Raw genomic sequence first — 15,017 nt, forward strand, 5'->3', positions numbered from 1 at the left:
CTTAGGCCAATCCTTGCACTTTGCACCACCTGTGCTTAACTCACTACGCTACGGCCTGACTCCCAAGACAGGCATCTTGTAAGTGTCCACTTTCTCCACATTCTTCACATTTAAATTTGTCAGGTAGTTTTTTTCTTCAGATGAAATCAGCTGATCTTTCATTTTCAGCAGTAATACCAGCTTTTATCACTGTACCAAATAATTTACAACTTTGCCACACTTGGAAATACCCAGTGTAAGTCATTGTTCAGCAGGGAGAGGGGAAAATTAGATATACACACTGCGCTTTTACTTGGGGTTCACCATCCAGTTCTAAAAAATGAAAGGAAATCCAGAGATAATTTAAAGTAAATAATCTTTGTTTTTTTGTTTGTTTGCCTCCAGGGTTAATGCTGGGCTTGGTGCAGGCACTACGAATCCACTGCTCCTAAAAGCCATCTTTCCTTTTTTTTTTTTTTTTTTAAATTGGATTGGACAGAGACATTGAGAGAGGAAGGGAAGATAGAGAGGGAGAAAGACCCCTGCAGACCTGCCTCATCGCTTATGAAGTATCCCCTCCCATCCCCACATGAGGGGAGCTGAGGGCTTCAACTGGGGTCCTTGCGCTGTCCACTTAACCCAGTATGCTACTGCCGCCCCCTTAAAATAGATATTCTTAATGCTCCAGGAGCCGCTGAGAGCGTGTTCTGCAGAAATTATACCCATGCGTCTACAACTTGACTATAAACTACCCCTTCCCCCAATGAAATGATAGAAGACAAAATAAAATATTCCTTATCCCATTTTGAAATGAATTTAGGCAATCACTGATTAAATTATCGCTTTAATTTCTGTTATGATCTCTTTCATACTTTATCTGACTTTGTTGCAGGTTTCTTTTTAATTAAACTTCTCATTTAAGTTACTATCCTCAGGACCATCACTCTTCTTTAGGAAATTTAAATAGCTCTGTTAAATCTTTTCAGGCTGCTGTGTCATTCATCCATTTGGGTAATCTTTTCTACCTGGCCTTTGTATTTGACGCTCCATGAAGTCATCAGCCAGGGTTTGTATTTGAATGAGACTGAGCAGTGACCAAAAATTCTCAGTCACAGGTGCTTGGTTGACACTATAATACAAAGATTAGTCAAACCAAATGGTAGCCAGGAGTTTAAAGTTGCAGGTACTTCATAGGTTAGTAGGAAACAGAAAATGGCAGGTTTTGTTCTTTCTGATTCTGCTCCAGGGTCTGTTACTATGGAGACTGAATGTGGGTGCATTCACCACTGCTGTACTCAACAAGCTACTCAGTCAGGAAGCTGTCACTGCAACTTCCACTCAGTATATAACTTGTAATTTCTCACTTCCCATTGCTGGCTAGTTATGGGGAAACTGTAATAAGATTTTAGTTCAACCTGAAGCCCTGCTTGCCAGACTAATGTTATGTTCCTTAGCATATTCTCTCATTGTGGTTTGTTGTTCTGGTTGTTTTTTTTGTATGGTGAATAATTTTTTTTCTTAGAGAAAACATTCTTTCTGTTTCCCTGCCATATGGAACTGAGTTTTGTCCCTTACTGTCCGAACTTGCTTATAATTCAAGACTGCTTCTAGTTGGGTATTGTCATACACTGGTGTGGTTTTGCTATTGTGGGTGCAGAAAAGAAGATGGCTTCTTGGGGGGCCAGGCTGTAGCACAGTGGGTTGAGCACACTTGGCACAAAACTCGAGGACTGGCATAAGGATCCCCGTTCGAGCCTCCAGTTCCCCACCTACAGGGGGGGTCACTTCACAAGTGGGGAAGCAGATCTGCAGGTGTCTATCTTTCTCTCTCCCCATCTCTGTCTTCCCCTCCTTCATTTCTCTCTGTCCTATCTGGCAACAACAACATCAATAGCAACAATAATAATAACTACAACAATGATAAAAACAAGGGCAACAAAAAAGGAAAATAAATAAAATATTTTAAAAAAAAGAAGAAGATGGCTTATTTTTCAGCCATGTTGGCCTCACCTAACTCCAGAATATATTTTATGTGTTCCTAGGTATTCTTGTTGGACTACTGGAAGATTTTTAAATGATTCTTTAATTGTTTCACCTCATAGGATACTGCAGAATTATTTTTTGAAGATGTACGCTTGCCAGCTAGTGCCCTACTTGGAGAAGAGAATAAAGGCTTCTATTATCTTATGCAAGAACTTCCACAGGTGAGAAATATTAAAGGATTTTTTAAAGTATTTATTTATTCATGAGGAAGAAAGAGAACTCAGAATCTCATGCTTGCAAGTTCAATGCTTTGTCCACCCTAGACTTTTAGACCAGAAGTATTAAATATGCTTCTGTAGATGATGGATTGGAATAGAATAATTACTAGTATATAAATTCCTATGATATATCTAGGTATTGATAAACCCAATCATTTGACTATGGCGTTAGCATTGTAAGAAGATTCAAGCGGGGGCCAAGCAGTAGCGCAGTGGGTTAAGCGCATGTGGCGCAAGGCACAGGGACCAGCGTAAGGAGCTCCCGGCTCCCCATCTGCAGGGGAGTCGCTTCACAGGAGGTGAAGCAGGTCTACAGGTGTCTATCTTTCTCTCCCCCTCTCTTGTCTTCCCCTCCTCTTTCCATTTCTCTCTGTCCTATCCAACAATGAACGACATCAACAACAACAGTAATGGCCACAACAAAGCTACAACAACAAGGACAACAAAGGAAGAGGGGATGGCCTCCAGGAGCAGTGGATTCATGGTGCAGGCACTGAGCCCCAGCAATAACCCTGAGGCAAAAAAAAAAAAAAAAAAAGAGTCAAGCATGAGGCTCCATGGTAAAGCACACTCTTTGTATATATGAGGTTCTGAATTTCTTTGTTTTTCTTGACCAGAGCACTGCTCAACTCTAGCTTATCGTGGTATAGCGGATTAGACCTGGGACTTTGGAGCCTCAAGGCCTAAAAGTCTCTTTCAATAACCATTATACTATATACTCATGCCTAAGATTCTGAGTTTTATCACAGGCATCTACCTTCAAGAGATATAAAATAAATTTGTTTTGTAAGCTAGATAGGTAAATAGCTGAACTCAGCTGCTTATAAGTGAATAATAAAGGCAGATAATTCAGTTCTGTGATTCATACTTAGAATGATTGTAGCTTTTAACCACAAATCAAGAATTCCTGTTTCTTTGAAAAGAAATTGCAGCCAAAATGTATGACAAGGGTTTTCGTTACTGTTGTTGTTAATAATGCTTGTGACCCAAAGGAGGAAGGTGCTAAATTCAGACTCTACTAAATGACTAATTAAAAAAGGGGGTGAAAAAACTGATTATCAAAGTTTTAGCCACATAGGATGTGGGTATGTGATTGCTGAGTAATAATATACATGCCTAGTAACTGCCACAGACTGGACTAAACTTGAAACTGGGGACTAGGGCTGGGGATATTAGCATGGAAATAGAATATGGAAATCACCAGCCAGATAGAATTAAATTTTCAGTACTTTCATACTAATAGGCAAAATTTAGCTTATTCACTGTTAGATGGTAACTTCTACAGATATCTGAGGATATGTGATGCTGGGGGAGGGGGTCAGTAAATAAAATTTAACACCTATGGAATTTGTTGTTTTCATAATATATTATGTGGATTCTTACTGTTCAAGTAATCATTTCAATGGTAAATCCCCACATTTAAGTAGGATTTGTTATCATTGAAAAAGCATGTGCAAATTATTTGTAATTTGAATAATGTCCAAAATATAATGTTTGGGTTACAGGAAAGGCTGCTGATTGCTGAACTGGCAATTTCAGCGTGTGAATTCATGTTTGAAGAAACCAGGAACTATGTTAAGCAAAGAAAAGCTTTTGGAAAAACCGTTGCACATATACAGGTACGTTTGTGGTCATGGCTTAATATTAGATGATAGGAATTTTTTTTTCTTTTTTATTTAAGAAAGGATTAACAAAACCATAGGGTAGGAGGGGTACAATTCCACACAATTCCCCCCACCCAATCTCCATATCCCACCCCCTCCCCTGATAGCTTTCCCATTCTCTATCCCTCTGGGAGCCATGGACCCAGGGTCATTGTGGGTTGCAAAAGGTAGAAGGTCTGGCTTCTGTAATTGCTTCCCCGCTGAACATGGGCGTTGACTGGTCGGTCCATGCTCCCAGTCTGCCTCTCGGGCTTGAATTAAATAAGAAGTAATTTCCACTTAGAAGATATTTAGAACCAGCAAAAGTGGATGAGGCCACTTAAAGAGAGAATACAGAATATGATATAGTCCTAGAACAGAGCTGAGGGGGGAGAAAAATAAGACTTGGGTCAGGCTGTAGCACAGTAGGTTAAGCACACATGGCGTGAGTGAAGCGCAAAGACTGGCATAAGAATCCCTGGTTTGAGACCCAGGCTCCCCACCTGCGGGGGGAGTGGGGTCACTTCACCAGCAGTGAAGCAGGACTACAGGTGTCTGTCTTTCTCTCCCTCTCTCTGTCTCTCCTCCTCTCTTGATTTCTCTGTCCTATCCAAAAAAAAAAAGCCACAGCAATGACAACAACAATAATAACGACAATAAGGGGAGCAATAAAAATGGGAAAAATGGCCTCCAGGAGCAGTGAATTCATTGTGTAGACACCAAGCCCCAGCAATAACCCTGGAGGCAAAAAAATCAATCAGACTTAAAGACTGAAAATACAAGGAATAGCCTCCAAAGAAAACTGAAATGAACAGCTAAGAAGGGAAAGGCAAATTAGGCGAATGTCACAGAAGCCAAAAGAAAAGAGAATTCCAAGTAGGAGGTAAGACAAGAGCTTCTTGTAGGGATCAGTTGAAGGTCAAAAAATGATTATGTATGGTTGTGAAGTTAGACCCCTGCAATCTTATCATTTTGTAAAATCTTAATCATTTTGTAAAAACTCTGCTAAATTACTAATAAAAATGGAGGGAAATAAAAATGATCATAAAATGATTTTTTTAAAGTCCACTGAAATAGTGATATGGGGGGTAATTTAATAAAAGCTATGAATGGACTGATATGGGGATGTTGCCAGACCAACAAAAGAAAATGAACAGATATAAATGAGGGAGTAAACAGACTGAGAGCCATCAGTTCTTTCCTGAATTTGGCTGTGAATAGTAGTTGAGAAAAAAAAAAAAAGACATTAACAAGAAGTGAAGAATGAGGAAGTATGTAGGAGAAAATAAGGAGAGATCCATAGAGCTACAGAGAGAAAAGAAAGACTAGGGCCGGGTGGTGGTGCATCTGGTTGAGCACGCATGTTACAGCACGCAAGGACCTGGGTTCAAGTCCCTGGTCCCCACCTGCAGGGGTAAAGCTTCACAAGTGGTGAAGCAGGGCTGCAGGTGTCTCCCTGCCTTCCTCTTCCCTCTCGATTTCTGGCTGTCTTTATCCAGTAATTAAATAAAGATGATTTTTATAAAAAGCTGTTATACCACCCCAGTGAAGTATAAAAAAAAGAAAAAGAAGAAGGACTCTAGAGCTCTGATTAGCTGTGACTGATGGTGGTTCTGGGGATCGAACATGGAACCTCAGAGCCTCAGGAATATTAAGAATTCCAGTTTCGGAGTCGGGCGGTAGCGCAGTGGGTTAAGCGCAGGTGGCGCAAAGCGCAAGGACCGGCGTAAGGATCCGGGTTCCAGCCCCCGGCTCCCCACCTGCAGGGGAGTCGCTTCACAGGCAGTGAAGCAGGTCTGCAGGTGTCTGTCTTTCTCTCCCCCCTCTGTCTTCCCCTCCTCTTTCCATTTCTCTCTGTCCTATCCAATAACAACCACATCAATAACAACAACAATAATAACTACAACAACAATAAAAAAAAAAAAAAGACAACAAGGGCAACAAAAAGGAAAATAAATAAATAAAAATTAAAAAAAAAAAAGAATTCCAGTTTCTTAACAAGGGAATCATCATTGGGGAAGTGGGTCAGCAGTAGAGTACATGCCTTGCATATATGAGACTGGGTTCCATCGCTGCTCTCAGTAGTAAAATTATGATGCAGTTGGCTGGTGTCTCACTGTCTTCTCTCTCTCTCTCTCTCAGTTAAAAACAGGAAAAGTAAGATTTTTTAGGAATATGTGATTAGAGTGAGAAAGATTTGAAATACCTTCTTCATTGTAAGAGACTGAACTAACCAAATAAACATTGTAAGTGTGCTGGCAGAATTGAGAACCCAGACGAGGTTAACACTCATGAATTCCTGCTCTTTTGTGAATATCAACTTTAAAGGAAAAAGGATCAGTTTTCCAAGTTTATGTACAGAGTAGGATTGAATTGCATTGAATTAAAACGGAGTTTTGCTAGAAAGTTTACGATATTTGCAAAAGAGCTCAGTATATAAGATGTGCTAGTCAAATTTTAGACCATCTAAATGTTTCATTTCTTAAATAAATAAAAAAGTAGCTAGTTAACAGTGCAGTCATCAAATTGGTGAAACTATTAGCAATAAAATGTGAAATGTAATGTGAGATTTAAAAAAAAGACCTATTTAAGTTACAGGAAGGGCTGTACAAAAACATGTCATAAAAAGTGAAAATTTAAAGGAGTCAGGCAGTAGCACAGCAGGTTGAGCACACATGGTACAAAGTGTAAGCACTGGCATAAGGATCCCGGTTCAAGCCCCCGGCTCCCCACCTGCAGAGGCGTTGCTTCACAGGCAGTGAAGCAGGTCTGCAGGTGTCTATCTTTCTTTCCCCCTCTCTGTCTTCCCCTCCTCTCTCCATTTCTCTCTGTCCTAATCAACAACGAATGACATCAACAATAACAATGACAACCACAACAAGGCTACAACAAAAGGGAGAAAAATGGCCTCTGGGAGCAGTGGATTCACGGTGCAGGCACTGAGCCCCAGCAATAACCCTGGAGGCAAAAAAAAAATAATAAAGAAAGTGAAAATTTACTTCATAACTATTAAGTAGAATGAATTTGACTAAAGGCTTGGTGACGGGAGAGGGAGAAATGAAACACATGAGTAACTTTATGACTGGCGCTGTAAAAATTAAGTTTGGATATAGTTTAAATCCTAGCACCAGGAATTTAACCTCTGTGGTTTTCACAAGTTACATGTTCTCTCTCTCTCTCTCTCTCTCTCTCTCTCTCTCTCTCACACACATACACACACACACACACACACACTTCCTTATTCTCTCTCTCTCTTTCTCTCTCTCTCTCTCTCTCTCACACACACACTTCCTTATTTGTAAGATGTAAAGAATAATAGTAGATAACTCATATTGTTACTAGAAGAATTCAATGAAATGATGCCATCAATGAGATGATGCTCATTAAGTTAGCTACTATTACTTCCTTTATGTAATGCTAGTCTCCATTTTGTTCCAATAAAAGCAGCCTTTTAATAAACTTTTTGTTCCTAGTCCCTCTGTGTCAGTTTGGAAACTATTTGATACCATCATGTTTGTCAAGCTAATCTTCACAGCCCAGCATTTTTTTTTTCCTTTTAAGCAAAAAATATTTATGGGGCAGAGGTAGATAGCATTATGGTTATGCAAAGAGATGCTCATGCCTGAGGCTCCAAAGTCCCAGGTTCAATGCCCAGCACCACCATAACCCATAGCTGAGCAGTGCTCTGGTAAAAAAAATATATATATACATATATATATTATATAAAAAAATTTTATTGTATAGAGGCAGATAGAAACTGATAGGAAGTGGAGAGAGAGACCTGCAGTACTTTCACTGCTTCTGAAACTTTTTTCCTGCAGGTGGGGACCTGGGGCTTGAACCCAGATCCTTGAGCATTGTAATATGTATCCTCAACCAGGTGTACCACAGCCTGGCCCCTATAAATCAACTTTCGTATTGGAGGATTTTTTAAATCAAAATTCTATAAAATGAGGCACACAATTAAGAAGATGGGTAGTTTACAGATATGTTGATTTCTAATAATACACACCTGGGTTATCTTAAAATACAATGTTACTTCAATTTAAAAAAAAAAATACAGCGGAACTCAGGGATGGAGAAGTGATTCAGTGTTAGAGAATTTCCCCTCTATGCATAAAACCGTGACTTTATTACCCTCAACACAACATAAAATAGAGGAAATTAAGAACTTTTTTAAATGAATCGACTTAAAAAATAAAAAAGAAATTATGAGTTGACTTGCCAAAATTGTAATTTCCTTAAGCAAGATGTTATGCTTTATGCTTCCTTTCATTTATGTGTCACTGACTTACATGTATCAGTGATCCTCAGTGACCTCCCTCTCCCCCTAGATATTTAGAAATGTCAGGAAGAGAGTGCAGAGCAACTGAGTGCAGTAATTGGCATTTATTGCCAGTATTGTGAAATGTCCCATAAGTCAGAGGTAGCTTTGTGTAGCGGTGACCATTCTCATTCAAAATGTCAGTAGTATCCCACTGTGAAATACTGACACGTGTGGTTTATTCCTTTTCATTTCACTTAGCCAATACATATTGATTGCCTTCTAAAGATTATGCGTTCAAATGTAACCTGATAGGTATGACTGGAAATGCACATTTTAGGCTCCTTGCAGTAGAAACTGAATGATCCTCACATCCATACCTGAGGAGTTCTTAGAGTCATTTACTTCCAAAATCCAACCACTGCTACTATCATATTTAAAAGAAAAAAAAATTAACACTGATGTCTTTAATTTTTTGGATACTATAAAAAATGTGAGGGCTTGGGAGCATAATGGGTTAAGCGCATATGGCACGAAGTGCAGGAACCAACACAAGAATCCCAGTTCGAGTCCCCGGCTCCCCATGTGCAGGGGAGTTGCTTCACAAGGGGTGATGCAGGTCTGCAGGTATCTGTCTTTCTCTCCCTCCTCTGTCTTCCCCTCCTCTCTTCTCTCTGTCCTATCAAACAACAACGGCAGCAATAACCACAACAATAATAACAACAGTAACCAACAAGGGCAACAAAAGGGGGAAAATAGCCTCCGGGAGCTCTGGATTTATAGTGCAGGCACCAAGCCCCAGCAAAAAAAAAATATATATATATGTGTGTGTGTGTGTGTGTGTGTGTGTGTGTGTGAGAGAGAGGGGGCCAGGAGATGGCACACTTAAACATACTACATGAACATACTACCATTCTAAAGGACCCAGGTTCGATTCCCCACTCCTCACTTGCAGGGGAAAAGTTTCACAAGCGGTGAAGCAGGTCTGCAGGTGTCTGTCTTTCTCTTTCCCTCTCTATCTCCCCTCCCCTCTCAACTTAAATTTCTCTCTGTCCCATCAGATAAAACAAGAAAGGGAAAAAAAAAACAAAACTGTGGTTGATAGTGCTGGCACCAAGCCCTTGCAATAACCCTGGTGGTAATAAAGCAAACAGGAAGGAAGGAAGGAAGGAGGAAGGGAGGGAGGGAGGGAGGGAAGGAAGGAAGGAAGGAAGGAAGGAAGGAAGGAAGGAAGGAAGGGAGAAAGAAGAAAGAGTGAAAGAAATGAGAAAAAGAGAAAAATTTAAATGAGACTAATTGAACTTGGGAAATAGCACAGCAGATAAAACACACACTTTGTCGTGAATGTGGCCCTACATTCAATCCCCAGAACCACATGGAAGAGCCACTGAGAGCACCCAGGGGACTCCATGAAGAGTAGAGTGTTGCTTGGTGTCTATTTATTTTTATGTTTTTATAAAAGAATTTTAATAATTGGGCCTCAGAGGTGATTCAGTGCTGTCCCACATGTGTTAGGCCCTGGATTCATTCCCAAGCACTGCTAGGAAAAAAAAATAAATAGGGGGTCAAAAGACATGTTCTCCTCCCTCTAGGAAATCTGTGTTTCTTGTGTTTAAGGAATTTATGTTAAATTACCACAAAGAAGGTCTGGCTTTCCAGACCTTCTACTTTCTGCACCCCATAATGACCTTGGGTCCATAATCCCAGGGGGTTAAAAGAATAGGAGAGCTATTAGGGGAGGGGATGAGATACAGATCTCTGGTGGTGGGAATTGTACACCTCTTATCCTTTAGTCTTGTGTGTGTTTGTATTTTATAAATAAAAAAAAATTTTTTTTAATTACCACAAAGATAAATATGATTATTACCTAGATTGTCTGTGTCACTCAGAATGTTTAATGTGATTTGGCCTTTAGAAAAGACACTTTTTAAATGCATGTGTATTTTGGTGGCAGAAAGAGAAGAAATAGTTGACATGTTAATATTTTTCAAAGCAAAAGACTTTTGTCACTGCCTTCTCTTAAGACAATTTATTTAAGTCACACTAGATGGCAGTAGCATTCTGTTTCCGCCCATGTATTGTGGTTATGAGTAGATGTTCTGAGACTGTTGAGCTATTTCTTCTAGTCTTTCTGTGATACCTAAATAATTATCTTTGAATAAATCTAAATATTTACTGTAAGAATGTATTCAAAGAATAGGAATGATGAGTAAATCCCTGATGGCAGTTCTTACCTACATCTGGCTACACTATGCTTCTAGTTATTTTTAAAGACTTCAAATGTCATGTTACACTTATTCAAAGATTATTTTTATGACCAAACTAACTTTTCATTTTCCATTCTGTTTGTAATTCTTAATTTTTGAACATTTGAGACCTTTCTTGCCATTTGCATGTGTTTCACAAAGCATATTTTCTTTTTTTTTTCTTTTTTTTTCTTTTTTTTTCTTTTTTTTTTTTTTGCCTCCAGGGTTATTGCTGGGGCTCAGTGCCTGCCCCATGAATCCACCGCTCCTGGAGGCCATTGCCCCATCCCCCACCCACCCCACCTTTTGTTGTCCTTATTGTAGCCTTGCTGTGGTTATTATTGTTATTGTTGATGTCACTCGTTGTTGGATAGGACAGAGAGAAATCGAGAGAGGAGGGGAAGACAGAGGGGATAAAGAAAGACAGACACCTGCAGACCTGTTTCACCGCCTGTGAAGTGACTGTCACCCCTGCAGGTGGGGAGCCGGGGGCTCGAACCGGGATCCTTATGCCGGCCCTAGCGCTTTGCCACAAAGCATATTTTCTTTTTAAGGTAGAAAGATCATAAAACAGTAAAATTCAGATATAAAAAAATGACAATAATTGTCATTTCTTGCATTATACCTGTGTGCCAGACACTATATTAAATGGATTTCTTTTTTTCCCTTTTGTTGTCCTTTTTTTTTATTGTTGTTGTAGTTATTGTTATTGATGTCGTCGTTGTTGGATAGGACAGAGAGAAATGGAGAGAGGAGGGGAAGACAGAAAGGGGGAGAGAAAAACAGATACCTGCAGACCTGCTTCACCACCTATGAAGTGACTCCCCTGCAGGTGCGGAGCCGGGAACTCAAACCAGGATTCTTATGCTGGTCCTTGCGCTTCGCGCCTCCTGCTCTTAACCCACTGTACTACCGCTAGACTCCCATTAAATGGATTTCTTTTTTTTTTTTTAATTTAAGAAAGGATTAATTAACAAAACCATAGGGTAGGAGGGGTACAACTCCACACAGTTCCCACCACCCAGTCTCTGTATCCCGTCCCCTCCCCACTAGCTTTCCCATTCTCTATCCCTCTGGGAGCATGGACCCAGGGTCATTGTGGGTTGCAGAAGGTGGAAGGTCTGGCTTCTGTAATTGCTTCCCCGCTGAACATGGCCATTAAATGGATTTCTATATATCTTTTCATAGCAACTCTATATTTTATTATGTAAATATATCTAATTTTAAATTTGAGTTTAAAAATAAATATAATATCCTCATTTTCAGACTAGTGTGTTGAGCCATAGATAGATAAAGTAATTTTCCAAAACGACACATATTCTAACTCTGGTACATACACTCTTTATTTTATTTTATTTTTATTATCTTTATTTATTCATACATTCTTTATTTTATTTTTTATTTTTTATTATCTTTATTTATTGGATAGAGACAGCCAGAAATCAAGAGGGAGGGGGATGATAGAGAGGGAGAGAGACAGAGAGACACCTGCAGCTCTGCCTCACCTCTTGTAAAGCCTTCCCCCTGCAGATGAGGACTGGGGGCTCGAAGCCGGGTCCTTGCGCAATTCTTCTTCTTCTTCTAGCGTTTGCCCTTCTTCCGTAGCCAGTCAACAGCGTCAGGTTGAGCCTGATGTAAAGTTTCGAGACCTCCTTTGAATCTGGAGAGGTGGCAGTCGTTGACTATGTGGGTCATAGTCTGTCTGGAGCCGCAGGGGCAGTTCGGGTCATCTCTGGCTCCCCAGTGATGGAACATAGAGGCGCACCGGCCATGGCCTGTTCGATAGCGATTGAGGAGGGCCCAATCATAACGTGCTAGGTCAAAGCCGGGTTGACGCTTGCAGGGGTCTGTGATGAGGTGTTTGTTCTTTACCTCAGCTGACTGCCAGCTCTGTTTCCAAGAGTCTGGAACAGAGAAGTTCAGTGTAGGCGTAGGGGACCAGATTGGGTGACGAGACGTCAAGCATTGGACAGGGTGGGCGAAGATATCCGCGTATATTGGCAGGTCCGGTTGAGCGTAGACGTGGGAAATGAACTTAGATGATGCCGCATCCCGACGAATATCTGGCGGGGCGATGTTGCTAAGAACCGGCAGCCATGGAACCGGGGTGGAACGGATGGTTCCAGAAATTATCCTCATGGAGGAATATCATTTGGAATCGACCAAGTGGACATGGGGGCTACGGAACCATACTGGGGCACAGTATTCTGCAGTGGAATAGCATAATGCCAGAGATGATGATCGTAGTGTGGAAGCGCTCGCGCCCCATGAGGAGCTGGCCAGTCTTGCAATGATGTTATTCCTCGCGCCCACCTTTGCTGCAGTTTTTATGAGATGTTCGTGAAATGACAGAGTGCGATCAAGAGTAACGCCAAGACAGACTGGCTGGGCTTCATGCCGGATTCTCGTATCGCCAAGCTGCACATTAAGCTCACGCGAGGCCGAGGCATGGTGTAGATGGAAAACAGATGATACCGTTTTTGCAGTGCTAGGGATTAGTCGCCATTTTTTACAGTAATCAGATATCAGAGACATGTCTTTCGTGAGTGTTTCCTCGAGGATGTCGAACTTGCGCAATAATACATGCGCTCAACCAGGTGCGCCACCACCTGGCCCCTACATATACTCTTAATCCATATACTGGCTTTACTGCTTGAAATTTTTTTTTTTAATTTTTTTATTTAAGAAAGGATTAATTAACAAAACCATAGGGTAGGAGGGGTACAACTCCACACAATTCCCACCGCCCAATCTCCATATCCCACCCCCTCCCCTGATAGCTTTCCTATTCTCTATCCCTCTGGGAGCATGGACCCAGGGTCATTGAGGGTTGCAGAAGGTGGAAGGTCTGGCTTCTGTAATTGCTTCCCCGCTGAACATGGGCGTTGACTGGTCGGTCCATACTCCCAGTCTGCCTCTCTCTTTCCCTAGTAGGGTGGGGCTCTGGGGAAGCTGAGCTCCAGGACACATTGGTGGGGTCTTCAATCCAGGGAAGTCTGGCCGGCATCCTGATGACACCTGGAACCTGGTGACTGAAAAGAGAGTTAACATACAAAGCCAAACAAATTGTTGAGCAATCCTGGACCCAAAGCTTGGAAAAGTGGAGAGGAAGTATTAGGGAGGTACTCACTGCAAACTCTAGTGTACTTCTGCTTTCTTACTTTTACTGCTTGAAAATTTAAAGAAAATAGACATCCATACCCCACCTACTTCCTTCATGCATGGGTAATGAAGTGAAAATTGCTGTGTTCTTTTCTTTTTTTTTTTAATATTTATTTTATTTATTTATTCCCTTTTGTTGCCCTTGTTGTTTTATTGTTGTAGTTATTATTGTTGTTGTCGTTGTTGGATAGGACAGAGAGAAATGGAGAGAGGGAGGGGAAGACAGAGAGGAGGAGAGAAAGATAGACACCTGCAGACCTGCTTCACCACCTGTGAAGCGACTCCCCTGCAGGTGGGGAGCCAGGGTTCGAACCGGGATCCTTATGCCGGTCCTTGTGCTTTGCGCCACCTGCGCTTAGCCCGCTGCACTACAGCCCGACTCCCGCTGTGTTCTTTTCTAATGCAAGCTTTCGTTACTTCTTTTGTGGTATGCAGATTTGAATCTAAGTGCCCTTTTTTTTTTTTTTTTTTTTTTGGAAATGAAATAAGAGTATGGCAGGGGGGGAATAGAACTGTTTCAGAAGGGAAATAATCAGTTCTTAATACCTTGATGTGGGATCGACTAACTACAAAATTAAACAGCAAATACAAAATGTTATATTTTATATTTGAGTCACAATATAGTAGAGTACTACTAATGTCATTGTCTGACTAAAATACTGTTCTGTATAACCTTTAGTCTACAGCCATCCCACCCTGCACATACCTGATTTCTTCTCAAGAACCTTTATATAGAGAGTCATCATAGTTCCATAATTCTATGATTTTCAGCATTTTATCATTCTGAATTCTGAAACACACGCTATCTGGTTCAGTTGTAACTTGGGGGTCTTCTTTCTTTCTCTCTTTGCTAGCAGAATTATTTTTTATTAACTAAAATTTATTAATAAATGTTGAAAATAGTGCTCTGAAGTTGTTAATCACTGACAAAAAGCGCCTTGCTAGTAATGTGTGGTACAATTATTAGCTGTCGTTCATTAGAAAATCATTTGTGGGGACCGGGTGGTGGCACACCTGGTTGAGCGCACATGTTACAGTGTACAAGGATCCAGGTTCGAGCCCCCAGTCCCCACCTGCAAAAGGAAAGCTTTGCAAGTGGTGAAGCAGGGCTGCAGGTGTCTCTCTTTCTCTCTCCCTCTCTATCTCTCCTAGGATACCCTCTCGATTTCTGACTGTCTTTATCCAATAAATAAAGATAATTAAAAAATTTTTTAAAAGAAAATCATTTGTGAAAGCATAACTCTGTCTCCATTAAAGAACAAAAACCAAATCTGTTTAATAACATCCAGCTATGTGCCAAGGATATGTAAAATATGTATCTTTTTTTCACTTAAATAAATAATTTGCTGCCAGGGTTATTACTGAGGCTTCATGACTGCACAATGAATCTATTGCTCCTGGTGGCAATCCTCTCTCCCCTCCCTTTTCCCTTCCTTTGATAGAAACAGAAATAAGTGGGAAA

At 40.8% G+C, this 15,017-nt stretch overlaps 1 protein-coding gene across 2 annotated transcripts in view; it reads left to right on the forward strand.

The window, feature by feature from the left end:
• Window positions 1-15,017, forward strand: part of ACADL (acyl-CoA dehydrogenase long chain) — a 50,428-nt gene that overhangs the window by 22,456 nt on the left and 12,955 nt on the right. For both annotated transcript variants that reach the window (XM_060194014.1, XM_060194013.1), the window contains exons 7-8: window positions 2,082-2,183; window positions 3,746-3,859. In XM_060194014.1, coding sequence (XP_060049997.1) covers window positions 2,082-2,183; window positions 3,746-3,859 — 216 coding nt within the window. The remainder of the gene's footprint in view (window positions 1-2,081; window positions 2,184-3,745; window positions 3,860-15,017) is intronic.

This window comes from Erinaceus europaeus, chromosome 7 (genome assembly GCF_950295315.1).
Source record: "Erinaceus europaeus chromosome 7, mEriEur2.1, whole genome shotgun sequence".
NCBI lineage: Eukaryota > Metazoa > Chordata > Mammalia > Eulipotyphla > Erinaceidae > Erinaceus > Erinaceus europaeus.